The sequence below is a fragment of the Sebastes fasciatus genome, chromosome 3 (genome assembly GCF_043250625.1).
Source record: "Sebastes fasciatus isolate fSebFas1 chromosome 3, fSebFas1.pri, whole genome shotgun sequence".
In the NCBI taxonomy this organism is placed as follows: domain Eukaryota; kingdom Metazoa; phylum Chordata; class Actinopteri; order Perciformes; family Sebastidae; genus Sebastes; species Sebastes fasciatus.
The window spans coordinates 14352452-14367451 of NC_133797.1; the positions used below are offsets into that span (position 1 = coordinate 14352452).

The 15000-nt window shown below is 44.2% G+C and overlaps 2 protein-coding genes across 6 annotated transcripts in view; one reads left to right on the forward strand and one right to left on the reverse strand.

The window, feature by feature from the left end:
• Positions 1-6887, forward strand: part of LOC141764175 (phospholipid phosphatase 3-like) — a 9399-nt gene extending 2512 nt beyond the window's left edge. For all 3 annotated transcript variants that reach the window (XM_074629171.1, XM_074629169.1, XM_074629172.1), the window contains 5 exons: positions 1985-2142; positions 2230-2516; positions 2604-2661; positions 5704-5880; positions 5986-6887. In XM_074629171.1, coding sequence (XP_074485272.1) covers positions 1985-2142; positions 2230-2516; positions 2604-2661; positions 5704-5880; positions 5986-6084 — 779 coding nt within the window. In that variant the 3' untranslated portion in view covers positions 6085-6887. The remainder of the gene's footprint in view (positions 1-1984; positions 2143-2229; positions 2517-2603; positions 2662-5703; positions 5881-5985) is intronic.
• A 1450-nt stretch (positions 6888-8337) lies between these two features.
• Positions 8338-15000, reverse strand: part of LOC141764159 (adhesion G protein-coupled receptor L1) — a 34092-nt gene continuing 27429 nt past the window's right edge. For 2 of the 3 annotated variants that reach the window (XM_074629139.1, XM_074629138.1), the window contains 8 exons: positions 14942-15000; positions 14734-14822; positions 13564-13732; positions 13328-13477; positions 13134-13230; positions 12938-13048; positions 11631-11654; positions 8338-11315 (listed from right to left, as the gene is read on the reverse strand). The exon at positions 14942-15000 is cut by the window's right edge and continues 8 nt beyond it. In XM_074629139.1, coding sequence (XP_074485240.1) covers positions 9328-11315; positions 11631-11654; positions 12938-13048; positions 13134-13230; positions 13328-13477; positions 13564-13732; positions 14734-14822; positions 14942-15000 — 2687 coding nt within the window. In that variant the 3' untranslated portion in view covers positions 8338-9327. The remainder of the gene's footprint in view (positions 11316-11630; positions 11655-12937; positions 13049-13133; positions 13231-13327; positions 13478-13563; positions 13733-14733; positions 14823-14941) is intronic. The other variant, XM_074629140.1, reaches the window with a different exon arrangement.

Genomic DNA, 15000 nt, shown 5'->3' on the forward strand with positions numbered 1-15000 from the left:
TTGGAAAAAGCTGGACGGAGAGGTAGTCTGTATTAACTACAGATTGGACATGTGCAGAAGGGAGGGAGTCTCTCTCTCTCTCTCTCTCCTCTTTCTACTGTATGTGTGCAGGCATGCAAGACAGAGAGAGACAGAGAGAGAGAGAGAGAGAGAGACAGAGAGAGAGAGAGAGAGAGAGAGAGAGAGAGAGAGAGAGAGAGAGAGAGAGAGAGAGAGAGAGAGAGAGAGAGAGAGAGAGAGAGAGACAGAGGGCGAATGACACCCAGAGACAAACAGAGACAGTGTGAGGCTGGTTCTGGCTCTGGTCTGCTGCGGCATTTGCTCTTTGTTTTGTAGAGAAGAGTTGAACTGAAGTCGCAAACAACCCCCCTTTCTCTTCTCATCAACAGAAATGCACACACACACACACACACACACACACACACACACACACACACACATGCAATTCAAGCTGGGTCTCTGTTGAGCTCTGCCTGCTTTCCAGGGAATAGTCAGAGTTCCCACCCTTATTTTCCTGTAAAACTATTCCTCGTTTGACCTTCCCTCAGTCAGTTTTATTATAGCCTTGAGTTTTTGGGTTACTGACAAAAATCTGCATCAAAAACTGTCACGTACTGAAAGCTGGCATAAAAAACATGTACTCTTCTTTATTTGATCAGATTTACATCATGCTTTTTTTCGGTTTTATGCTGTATTTTTTTCTGCCAAGTTCTTGCATGGCTGCTTGTGTTTAGACGACATTACGACTTTAAGAAGTTTGGCGTCATTTGTTATCAGCCATGTTATCAGTTCTGTTAGGCTGTACTTTGGCATAGCAGTGCTTTGAGCTAAATGCTAACATTGCTCAAAATGACAGTGTTAACATGTTGATGTTTCAGCCCGTTCTCATTCCCAGGGCATTAAATGCCGAGGCTTTGTCACAGCCGTCGGCATCCGGCACCTTTTAGCGCCGGTATGAAATGCATTTGTTCCTTTAACTATAATGTAAACCATCCGCGGCAAGAGTAAACGCTCAAGAGAAAGTGCACGAATGTGGTGATGTAGTTTACAGAGCAAAAAGAGACACACCGGGCCTGCGGGCGGAAGGGGAAGGGTATGGGTCCAACAAACACAAGGCTTTCATCCAGGAGACCGCTGATCGTGTCCCGTGTTCACAACGTTCAGTGTCATTTTCCCTTTACAAACGTACTAGTTCTAAGCCCAACCATGTAGTTCTTTCCTAAACCTAACTATAGCGGTTGTGTTGCCTGATCCTAAAGTGACGCCAAGGGGAACTATAATGGTTTGGACGCCAAGGGGGGCGTGACGCCAAGGGGCGTGAGTGGGTTGAGAACGTGTTGGATGTTTGGCAAGTAATTGTCCATTGTCACATCTCATTTTAGTGTTTGTGTTGGTGCTAACATTTGCTAGTTAGCAAAAAATACAAGGCTGATGGGAACGGCATTAGTTTTGTAGGTATTTGGTCAGGGGATCACCAAAGACAGTATGATTCATTCTCTGGGTAACATGAATGTTAAAAATTTGACGGCAATCCAAACAATAGTTATTAGATATTTCAGTCTGGGTCAAAGTGTTGGACCAACCCACCACCATCCAGAGAGCCACGCTGCTAGCACGGCTACAAAGCATACTGTAGAAACATTATTTTTAGTCCACTCAAAGTGAAAGATTGAAAAGATTATTGTTTTGGTTTTAGTACAGAATCCCAAGTGTTATTTCAAATGACACCGAGCGCTTGTCTGCACATAGTTTATAGATGACACTGAATGTCACATGACTAAGAGCTGGAAAGACAGACGTGCATGTTTACAGTTCTTCTCAAATCAGCCCCTTCACATCCTCTAGTTTTGTGCCTCCGTTCTCGTCCCACGCATCAGCTCCACTTTCCCATCACAAAGAGGAATGTCTATACTCCCACTGGGGATTGTTATCAAATCATCTCCCTTCTCCTCCTCCTCCTCATCCTCCTCTTCCTTCTGTGCAGCTTCCATCCCTTTCTTTGCGTGTGAGCTGAAGGCAGTGAGTCCTTACAGAAGGGGCTTCATGTGCGGGGACCCCAGCATCACCTATCCTTATCTGCACCGAGAGGCCATACCGGACGAGTTACTCATCACCGGTGGCATCATCATCACCGGCCTCACTGTGAGTACTCATCATCCTTCATCCCTCATTCATCTTACACAATGTAAGGATGTAATATGAGGGTTCTGACTACGTGTCCGCATCCAGATCGCCCTCGGGGAGTGTTATCGGGTTCGTTTCAGAGGCGTCAGCTCCAAGGCCTTCGTCAGGAACCTGTATGTGTCCAGTCTGTACAAGGAGCTGGGCTGCTTCCTGTTCGGCTGCTGTGTCGGCCAATCGCTGACCAACATGGCCAAGCTGAGTGTTGGGCGCCTGCGACCGCACTTCCTGTCTGTGTGCGGAGTCACCTACGCGTCGCTTAACTGCACACCTGGAACCTACGTTGCAACGGTGAACTGCCGCCAGCCCGACCACCGGTTGGAGGAGGAGGCCAGGTGTGTGTGTGTGTGTTTATGCACATGTGTTATGTATTATGCCTTTGTTCTGTGTTTTTCTATAATACTTCTCCATTTTTTTTTTAGGAAGTCCTTCTTCTCTGGCCATGCTTCCTTTGCGATGTACACAATGCTCTATTTAGCAGTGAGTATTTCTATCAATCTGTTGCTCTCTCTTTCACACAGTTTCTCCCACACACACATACTGGCAAACACAACTTACTGTCTCTCCAATTTCCAATTACCATCTCTCTATAAAATGCAGAGAGAGAATGAATGAAACAGGGAGCCACCATCAGTCCAGTTAGCAGCAGAAAGCGAGGGAATGAAAGAGGAGAGGAGGGCTGAAAGGAGAAATGGGACAAACAGAGACAGCTTTGTTCTGCTGTGGGAGGAGTGTGACCTCGCCTCACCGCCTCACTGCTCTCCTCCATTGTGTGTGAGTGTGTGTGTGCAAGCTCCTGCATTTATATGTGTTTATGGTAGCCGATGTGTGTCCCTGTGCAAGTGCCTGCATATGTCCATGTATGCTTACAGCATATTAATGTGTGTGCCAGCGTGTGTGTGTGTGTGTGGGCAATCTTGGCTTGCTTGTTAAAAAGGGAAGATGAAAAACGAGGCATATCCAACACACCAACAAGACTGTTTATCTCGGTTTTCACCTTTACAGTAACTTAAGATCTTGGAGACACCATCAAGTGTGCCGAATTCTGTATTGTATTTGATGCACTGCATGTATCTGGAGGAAAATTGTTTCTATATTGACATTTTAATACATTAAGCCTCTGCAGTATATTAGTGTTTGATAGTATTTTTGTTAAAAGAGGCTGGATCACCAACCGGGCAGAGCGGGCAGCCACCTCGACCCTCAGAGGGCCAAAAGGCTTCAGATTCATCGTGTGGATATTAAGTGCAAATTTGTTTAATGCTGTGTGCACTACTAAAACACAATATAAACTAAAATAATAGGGGCCTTAAAGGGATAGTTTGGGTGTTTTGAAGTGGGGTTATATGAGATACTTTTCCATAGAAGTGTATTGCCTACAGTAGTTGACAGTAGACGTGCCCCCAGTTTGGAGAAACAGACAGGAGAACGGACACCGGAGCAAAGCAATAGCACCCGATTCGACTGTTACCATTAAATAGGAGTAATCGGTCGCTATAAGCACCATAGATGTGGCTCATTAGGGACTTACTATGCATACTACGCTGTAAAAGTGAAAGTGAAACTTAAAAGCAACACGTTCTAACATGTTGTAAAACTGAATGAAACGTTATGTTTGAATACAAACAAAAAGGCTTCTTTGGGTTTAGGCAACACAACTACAACTTCTTTAGGTTTACTGAAAGTGAGCCATCAGAAAGGGCTGTCTGACGGCAAGATAAAGCGGTGAAAATATTCGAAATATAGCGTACACTACGGATATACATTTTTTAGGTGAGCCTTTCTTTAAGGTGGCTAAACTACGTTTTTCTGCCGCCCCCGTTCACAGCACTGTATTGCTTTGCTGCGGTGTCGGTGCTCCTGTCTGTTTCTCCGAACTGGGGGTGTGCCAACCATCATCTTCTGTATCCAGTTCTCTTTATACATCCATGGTGTTTTGAGATAGCTGAAGAATAGCTGAAATCCTAAATTAGAAGGGAATCTGAATGTAGGAAGGACTACCATACTATATGTCAAACTGGCTGCTGTGAAAAGAACCTGTTGGTACTGTGTTAATGTAGCCTGCATAATCCAAACAAGGTGAACATGTAGAGTTTACATTGGCACAAAGAGCATCAACTGTCACGTTTGAGGCCGGCAGGTGGACCCAAATGCAGAGACAGCAACAGGCAGGAGACAGAAACTAAGGAATACACTACTTAATTTCCAACTAGGAATAAAAAGTAGAAACTCAGAGATACTAAGACAGGCAGAACTGGAGGAGCAACGATTCAGCTTCAACACTGGGAATGACGATAAACAAACTGACTAAGAGCTCAAACATCAGACAGGCATAAATACACAAGGAGCTAATCATAAGACAAGGCACAGCTGGTGTGGGCAGGGGACTGGAATGAGGAAAACACTAGGATTGGGTAACAAGACAACGAGGACTGGCAACACAAAGGCAGGACTGACGAGGCTAGACACTAAACAGGTGTACGAGGGAAGACATGCTGGGCAGGGCTACAGGAACAAACAGAGCAAGCACAAAACTCAAATTATATAAACACAAGTATAAAAACAGAGGGACAACACTCCTCACGGAAAACTGTATAGCCAGTACAACAACAGAAAAACAGAACCGCACCCTACAACAAACAAAATGCCACCAGAACACAACATAAGTCTCAGAATATAAATACATGTTTAGGGTAGACATAACCTAAGAATCCCTAAAAAACAAAACAACTGAAAACACCAAGGAGTTTACAGAACCAACGACAACAGTATAACAGTATAAGTAGATAATATATAGAAGACAATATAAAACAGGCAGAACACAGGTAAAATATGCTATAATATACTTATGCATGACACTTACAACAAGGAGAATTAGGAATACAGTTAATGCCAATATCTAATATAAGACTGTTTCAAATAAATACCTATATAATAATGTATAGAAATTAAGGCTGTCAATCATTTAAAATAATTGCATTATTGTCCATAGTTAATCGCAAATTAATCACACATTTTTTTATCTGTTCAAAATGTATCTTAAAGGGAGATTTGTCAAGTATTTAATACTCTTATAAACATGGGAGTGGGCAAATATGCTGCTTTATGCAAATGTATGTATATATTTATTATTGGAAATCAATTAACAACACAAAACAATGACAGATATTGTCCAGAAACCCTCACAGGTACTGCATTTAGCATAACAAATATGTCTGTAAAGGGGAGACTCGTGGGTACCCATAGAACCCATTTTCATTCACATATCTTGAGGTCAGAGGTCAAGGGACCCTTTTGAAAATGGCCATGCCAGTTTCTCCTCGCCAAAATGTAGCGCAACTTTGGAGCAGTATTTAGCCTCCTCTGGAACGAGCTAGTATGACATGGTTGGTACCACTGGATTCCTGAGGTTTTTTAGTTTCATATGATAGCATGATATTCACTCTTTTCTCTTAGCTTTAAAACTGAGCCCGTTAATTGTTCTATGCACTTAATAACATGACGTTCATTTTTGTCATGCAGTTTTACCTGCAGGCGCGGTTGACGTGGCGCGGGGCTCGGCTGCTGAGGCCGGCTCTGCAGTTCTTCCTGGTTCTGCTAGCAGTCTACACAGGTCTGACCCGCATCTCAGACTACAGGCACCACCCGTCCGATGTGCTGACAGGCTACATACAGGGAGCCCTAACTGCTTACTGGGTGGTCAGTATAACCTTTGCCTGCTTGTTTTTGTGCATCGGTGCATGTCCGCATGTCAACAAATGTTAAAGTCTTAAAGTTTGACGTGTGCGTTTGTGTGTTTGCCAGGCCTTCCACATCTCGTCCATGTTCAAAAGCTCGATTTCCGATCTGTCTCCGACCGAGACCCTGGACAGCCCCCTGTCGCCCCACCACACTGTCTGCTAAACCTCACCACCTCCACCGACCCCTGCGTCTACCAACATCCACCTGCTGCCTGTAATCTAACTTGGGTAGACGAGAAATTTGAAGAATGTGAGACCATTTCCTGTGAAGTCCAAACACATACCTCAGTATTGGGACAGAGTGAGAGAGAGAAAGGGAGAGTAGAGCATGTGAGATACTGTATGTGGCCCAAAAGACAAAACATATGAACTGGGAGAAAGGAAGAGCTGAAACGGCTGCTCGGCTGAAGGAGCCGGAGCACTCGACCTTTAGTCCTCGTGACTGACCTTCACATGTCATACGTACCTGTGAGATGAGACGACTGAATCCTGAACACACAGCAACCACTACCACTTCATACGTCACTTGTAAATATATACAGATTTTGTACAACTCGAATGATCCTGTAAAAGCACTTTTTGATTTCCATGTTAGTATTATTAATGACCACTTTGTAATAATTTGGTACGTAGGGTGTAATATATTTTATACAAACATGTAATATATGTTGTACTGTAGCTGTTTTTGTTTTTTTACATAAACCCGGTGAATGTAATGGTGTTGAAGGAAAGCACAAATAGCGAGAAAGCAACTCATTTTCTTAATGTGTTGTACCATTTAGATGTGGTAGGATGTGTCCGTCCTTCAGTGTGTTGTGTAGTTTAATAAGGAGAGAAGGACTATGAGAATGTCTACACAAAAGATATAATCCATGTTTGTTTTTTATAATGCTAATGTATGTTGATAGACTACTTAACACTCCAAGGGCACACAGATCATTAAAGAAAAATGTGATTTTTTTTAAATCATTGTTTCTTTGAATTCTTCCAATTATTAACACTGCATACACATTTTGTGAACATCCTATCTAGATGTTGTATAATCTTTCAAAAGATGATTACTGTACATCCTGAAGTTTATTGAGTTATTTGGACACTTTCGGGCAAAGCAAGAAGCTTTTAAAACAACATTGAAATATTATCACCTTATAAAGTTAATATGGCAAACATGTTAGCAAACAGTTGCCTATTTGCGAATGAGACACAGCATTCATTTGGAGGAGTGTTTTTGGCCACCTGACAAAGTCCAATATTTAGCTCTGTTTTTGGCCTCCACCAACCACCTGAGAAAAAATATTTTGCTCCTTAGCTGCTAAATGCTCCACTATGTTCACAAGCTAGTCGCTAACGTTATATGTCTGCCATTTGGTGCTGGGCAGGTAGCGTGCACTCGGTTTATCAGCGCTAATTTCCTGAAAACAGCTGCCTGCTGCTGCGTGAGATGAGGTTGATGAGAAAAAATTAACGAAATGAGTTTTATTTCTATAAAAAAAGCAAAACGACGGTGGGGGCAGTGGGTACCGCGGCAAGCTTACTACATAATCGGGTGATAATTATCTCCGGGTTTTGAAAACATATTTATGAATATTATATTCCATTTCTGCCAATAGATCCCCAGAAATCCTACACATTAGACCTTTAAGTAAATAGCTCAAGAAAGTAAACCGCTTTGCCATTTCACAGCAGCGGAAATTCAACTTTTTAAGATATCATTTTTGTGATGAACAAAAGTAGAGTCCACACAACTGCAGTTCAACTCCTAATAATTTATTAACCCTAATATTAATAATTCCAAAAATGTCTGTTCTGTGTTGACTGTGATGTATGTTCCTCCTCAGTTGAATCTGATATAACACCTTTTCCTCTGTCACCAGTGGTGGAAGATCCTTTACTAGAATACAAGTAGTAACACCACAATTTAAAGATACTCTGTCCTGCATTCAAAATTGCACTTAAATAATAGTATTATCAGCAAAATATGTATCAAAGGTATAAGTACTCACTGAGCAGCCCAATGATTGACATTGGATTATTAGTACTGATGCGTGAGAAGCATTTCAATGTTGTAGCTGGTTGAGGTGGAGCTAATTTTACTTGGGTTGTTTAAAATGTAACAATGCATCATAATTTAAAATATTTTAAAATCATCATATGTATATAAGTATATAAATTCTCAATCTACAAAGTAATGTCAGATAAATGTGGTGAAGTAAGAAGTGCAATATTTCCCTCCGAAGTGTTGTGGAGTAGAAATATAATATAGCAGAAAATGGAAGTAAAGTACAAGTATGTTGAGTATCTGAGTAAATGTACTTAAGTTACATTCAACCTCTGTCTGTAACAATATATATATATATTTTTATCTGTCTAACTCAGTCTCTTCATTATATGCATCAACAGTCTCTCGTCCTCCTTCCTTTTAGTGAAACCCTCTCTCTCTCTCTGTACATCCACACAAAGAGAAAGACAGTAACATTTATTTCACATGTTTACTTGAACTTCAATAGCAATACAAGACAATCAGAACACTTGAGGTCGGTATGTACAAGGATCTCAGGGGGTTGCAGAAAAGTTCTGAGGTTTCATATGATCTCTGGCTCCGGAGTCAAGAGTTCTGTTGCTATGACAAACTCCACGGCAACGAGTTCCATCGCCAACAGTTTGTGGCGGGTGGAGGTTAGGGACGGGGGGCGGGGGGGAGGTTTTGGTCTTGATGTGAAATGGGATTGGTCAAGAGTTCAAAATCAGTAGGAGGGGATGTGTGTAAGAGGCCCCCCAGTTGATATTGATAAAATGCTTCACTGTGATACATTAATTATACAAGAATGATGTATATACACGCACTCACACGCACTCATCCTTACACACACGCATGCTCATCAAGCTACACACGCACTTGCACACGCGCTCACACACACTTCAGCACTTTCCTCCTACAGTATGTAGCCTTGTAAAGCCACTATAAAGTCATGCACATGTTCTTTGAAAGGATTTTTTGGCAACACACAAGTGCTTCTTTGACACACTGTTTGCTTGCTACAGGGAAGGGCGACACCCAGCCGACGAACCAATAGAAACTGAGACGATGGGCCAATAAGGATAAGCACCAATGAGACGGGAAGACACAGCAGGGTTTCAGGAAAGACGGGATAAGGAGAGGAAGTGGAGGAGGAAGAGTTATAAATGGATCACAGTCGTAGAAAAGTAACAAAACATGAAAAGGGGGGGAAGTCTCGTGGTGATCGGGAGATAGAAGCAGGGAGGAGCCATCGCTGTCATCATCACTACCTTCATCGGCCATCGGCATTATTCTCTTTGTCATCATCATTTCCGTCGTCATCCTTTGTTGTTATCACCGTCTTTCTCCTCGTCCCTGGTTTCTATGCCCCGATCACCACCGCCCTAGTCACAGGCTCGTCACCCGCTGCATCTGTCCGTCGTCTCCCTCCGAGGCGGGCTCTGCTGTGTACACTGCCTCTCCATTGGATGCCAGCGGCGGCGGCTGGTAGAAGGTCTGCAGGTGATTGGGCCTCGGGCCGAGCGGGGGTCGCCCCAGGCTGTAGGGCAGCTCCAGGGCGGGCCGCTGGGGCTGGCCGGTGGGGCTGACCTCCTCTAGACCTTCAGGGCTGCTGTCCGGGTACGAGAGGGTCGGAGGGGAGGTGCGGGTGTAGAAGCGAGGAGGGGAGCTGCTTCGGCTGTACACCTGGGGGGAGTGGCGGGAGTAGAGATTGTTTGGAGGCGAGTTGGTGTCTCGAGGAGCGAAGATATTCGTCGGGGGAGAGCTTCGAGGGAAGATGCTGAGCGGAGGCGAGCGGCGGTCTCCGGGGTAGAGCGGGGAGGGGTTTGAGTCTCGGGCGTAGATAGGTGAGGAGTCAGTGTCAAGGTCAAGGTCGGGGGTCAAAGGCAGAGCGAAGCTGTCAGAATCCTCTCGTTCGCCGTGGTACCGAAGAGACCCTCTATCTTTCCCTCTTTTCCTCCCGTCGAGACCGCCGTCTTTGCTCTCGAACAAGAAAGACTCCTCCCTGTCTATATCCATCCCTCCTCTCCACACATCCAGCGCTCTATCCTTCTGTTTCTCATTCTCTCGTTCAATCCCTGCCCTCCATCCATCTCTGTCCTTTAAAAACAAGGATTCGTCTTTCTCTCTGTCAATCCCAGCTCTCCATCCGTCAATCCCAAAATCTTTCTTCTGCGTTATGAAAGCCTCTTGCTGGTCTGTCTCGCCCTGCCACACCTCCATCCTTCCACCTCTCTTCTCCAGCAGATGAGACTCCTCCCTCCCTCTCTCCATTCCAGCTCTCCATTCGTCCATCTCTCCATCTCTAGTCTGAGAGGTAAAAGACTCGTCCCTCCCTCTCTCGGTTCCTGCCCTCCATTCGTCCATCATTTCGTCTCTGTTTAAGAGAAATGTCTCGTCCTTCTCTCTGTCCTGGCCGCCTCTCCATGTCTCTACGCCTGCCTCCCTCTGTTTCATCAGCAGCGGCTCTTCCAGAGCCTTGTACAGGGGCTCAGACTCCTGTGGGGGAGGGGGAGGAGGAGGCGGGAGGGGCCTGTCCCGGTAACGCTCCCTGTCTCTCTCTCTGTCCCTCTCTCTGTCTCTGTCTGTCACTACGCTGGGCTCCACTGCGCCGCGGTGGCGGGACAGAGTACCAGGTGTGCGGCTGAGGGTGGAGTAGGGCCGTGCCTGAACATCGGGGGGGCGCGCCTGCTGCCTGTCCTGGAGCCCGCGGCGACTCAGAGTGCCTTGCAAAGACCTGTCTCCATCTTTAAGCAGCTCACGGGTCTCAGAGTCTCCAGAAACCCGCGAGTGTGACCAGCCGTCTTGTAAACGTGGCGTCGTGACGTGATCTTGCCCACGCGTCGTGGAATGCGTCTCGGCGTCTTGTGTGTGGTGCTGCGTATGCGCCCAGCCCTCTTGTGCGTTGTGCCGTGTGTTTGGCTGCATGGTGGCAGCCCAGCCCTCTTGGGGTGGCTGCGCGTGTCGAGTCAAAGTGGCAGTGTGTGTGAGAGCCGCCCTTTCAAGGTGGTGAGGCCTTGCCAGGCTTCCGTAGCGCTCAGGAGGAACAGGCATGGCGACTGAGGGCCTCAGGTTGCTCTGCACCAGCTCCGAGATGATCATCTTTTCCAGCGCCGCCGCATCAGAGAGGTTGCGACGCATTCCAGCATCGTTGCCCAGGTCCGTGGCCCCGTGGGGGGTGAGGAGGGCTGGGGAGATGTCATCCCTTCCTATTCCGACTACTCCCTCCCGCAGAAGGTCAGTGCTGCCCACCACGCCAGCTCGGGACCCGGGTGTGGTTCCCAGACCGTGCAGGGTGAAGGTGTTGGGGGTGTAGCCTCCATTGAGACACACACTGTCCAACCCACAGGACTCCTGGCTCTGGGACACAACACCCTCTGTTGGAAGAAACAGGAAGATGACAATTACCGAACAGTGAGACCATAAAGATTTACTTGAAGAGATTTCCATGAATGAACATATGAATGAATGAGCAGAGTTCATGTGCCTACTGAGGGTGTGGCTTTGCCAAGATATACAACAATATTCTTTAATGAAATGTTCGGTTATGTAGCCACATGAGAGAGATGTATGTTATGTCTTCATGGTTTATGAATATTTACTGTGTGCAAATGTTGCACAGGAAGTTTATGAATTGCAGAGGGAAGTGGCGCTCAATGATTTGAGTGAGCACAACAAAGGAGAGCTCATACTCTGCTTGTTTCTGAAGGTTCCTACTGGTCCACGTTAAGACAGAGAGACAGAGAGGGAGAGCGTCAAAAACATTTAAAAGACAAACATTTCAAGGTCAAAAACTAAAAACAGAACATAACACAGGTATAACACAAAAACACTTCAGAAACAGGAAAATGATAAACTGTACTGGGCAAAAGTCTTAGGCCACTCAGGGAGATTCAGGAACTTGAGCCCAAGCGATAAATCGGTCGCCTGATATTATTAGTCAATATTATCACATATATATAGGTATCGGCATATAATTAAAGTAAGGTATGCTGGAATTGGCAAGTAACACAAATTCCGCAGAAATGTGAAAGATAATGTGAGTTTGAGCTAATTTAGAAAACAGAAAGAGAACTTACAAGTATATATATATATTTAATTTAAGCGCCCTGCTCTGTACATAACATGGTTACACATTTTTAATAATATAAATGTAAAAAAAAACTAGGGCTGTCAATCTATTAAAATAGTTTATCATGATTAATCGCAATTATCAAAATCGCTCTTATCAACATGGGAGTGGGCAAATATGCTTGTTTTATGCAAATGTATGGATATATTTATTATTGGAAATCAATTAACAACACAAAATAATGACAAATATTGTCCAGAAACCCTCACAGGTACTGCATTTAGCATAAACAATATCCTCAAATCATAACATGGCAAACTCAAGCCCAACAGGCAACAACAGCTGTCAGTGTGTCAGTGTGCTGACTTGACTATGACTTGCCCCAAAACTCCATGATGACGTGGTTGGTACCAATGGATTCCTCAGGTTTTTCTGGTTTCATATGATACCAGTATCTTCACTCTAGCTTTAAAACTGAGCCCGCTACAACCGAAAAATCGCAATTTGCGTTAATGCTTTAGTGGCGTTAAAACAAATTAGCGTTTTATATTATCGCATTAACTTTGACAGCCCGAAAAAAAAACTTAAATATACCTGAATATATCGTTACAGGATTTTTAAAACTCTCCAAAATAGATATCAGTATTGGCCTCAAAAGTCCAGTATAGCTTGGGCTCTATTCAACAAGCAAAACAACAACAAGTAGACAAAGAGGAGTTATGGAAAATTGTCAAAAAGTGTGTCAGAACTGCCCTACATAGGCATTTTTTCAATGTGGCATAATAAGAGTTTTGCAAGGTACTGTGAGTACACGAAAGTAAAAGGACAGTAAAAGATACCAACATAAAGAGGGAGAGATACGTAAGCTGTGTCGAAAACGTAGACTCAAAATTGGGAAGAATCCCAGAACGTTGTGATGAAATGTACCTGTGGAGGTGAAGGGTTGGTTGTAACCCTGGGCCAGCATCGTGTCATAAGGAGAGGCTCCAGCATGAGTCTGCAACACTGGATTAGTCAGGAAGTGGTTCCCCAACGCAGCTGAGGAGAGAGGGAGCGAAATAAATATAACGTTCTTGAACAACAGAGGAGGCAACACTGACCTTTAAAAGAAGAAAATCTTTACCTCGGTTAAGAGTAGGTGTGTTGTTAACGTCTGCAGCGATGAAAGAGGATTCCGTCTGTCTGCGAACTGTGTCGTTCCACATCCTCCTGATACGACTCTGGAACAGAAATATTTCACACAAGGTCAAACTGACTCATGCACAGCAAGAGCGACAAAGAGCTAGACACTTAGAGGTACAGTGTATTGTAATGTACCTGTCTGTTAGCAGTAGCTCTCCGACTCTGGCTGCTGGTGTAGCGGCTGTTGGACCGCAGGGCAGCCCCCTTCACCGAGTCCGGGGAGCTGGAAGAGGATGTGGCGCAGCACTGCGAGAGGCGCAGACATCGGCCATAATCCTTCTGACCCTACACGGAATATTTAAACATGTAAATATTGAGGTTACAGACAGAGTCCCGCAGTTACATAATGACACATGAACACAGAGACCGACCTTCCTGGCGAGGGTGCAGTGCAGTATGGTGATGAGGAGGCCCTGGGCGGTGTTGAGGGAGGAGAAGAGGTAAGCCAGGAGGAGAGACGGAGCACAAAGGAACATCAGGCCGGAGGACCAGGTGACGCTCTGCAGGAAGAGCAGCGTCAGGGAGCCCACCGCCCACGCCCTGGAAATAATATATTTATTAATCACTAGTGATTTCAACGAGAGTTCACTCACCTAAATCTGTTAGAAAATGTATCTTAAAGGGAGATTTGTCAAGCATTTAATACTTTTATCAACATGGGAGTGGGCAAATATGCTGCTTTATACAAATATATGCATGTATTTATTATTGGAAATCAATTAACAACACAAAACAATGACAAATATTGTCCAGAAACCCTCACAGGTACTGCATTTGGCATAAAAAACTTTTCCAGTGTGCCAAGTGTGTAGGACTGCTACAGTGGCCAACGCGAAAACGTGAATGGACCTTTATGGAGCCAGTTGTTGTAAGAGTAGAGTGCATAGAGAGCTTGCACACATCCACATCTATTAGGAGTGCCATCATCCTCAAGCTCCCCTGAGCTTAAATTAGAAACTTCAAATAAAGGAGCCTTCTGACGTCATTTATACAGCGTAGCTAAGGTTTGACCTTTACTTACTCAAACTGAATACAAAGGATACAAAGACTATATAGTTCATGCTGCTGTCAACACTACTATGTATAGTGCATTTGTTTGACTTGAAACTATTAAAAATGTTGTTGTGTTAACAAAATGTTAGAGCTTTACCATATTACATCTGTTTCATGTGATCTACATCTACAGAGTGGCCCTGTCTTAGCTAGGGTTAGTCTTAAATATCTTAGTTAACTACAAATATCTAAATGGAATAACTCATTCATGCATAACAGACTGACTCCAGCTCAAGAAACATTAATTTCCAAACTCATTTTTTGTAGTTTTCGTTCCATTTTTACATCTGGTTTAATCGGGTTAAAATTATATAATTAAACAGTAATATCAATAATAACACTACAAATAAACGTTGAGCAGCAGGGTAGGAAAAACAAAAGTAAAGTTTGTTTTTTCTTTTCAGATTACTGTGATTGGAGCCAAAGCTACTGAAACAAAATTATCTCCACACATAATCACCCACAACAGATCAGCATGAGACTCTTACCGCAGATTGTCATGGCGACTGGAGTCGGGCTTCAAAGCAGCAGTGCTGTGCATCTTGTGTAAGGTCATCACCAGGACAACCAGGTTCAGCTGAGGCCAAAAAAGAACAAACAGCATTAATAATGACTCAACATGATGTTATGACACGTTGATGATTAAAAATACATGAAAATGTATGAAAAGGTTGGTATGAGGGCATGAACTCTCACCGTAATGACGACACCAACAGGTCCGAGGAAACTCCAGATGAAGTAGTTGTCTGTTCGCA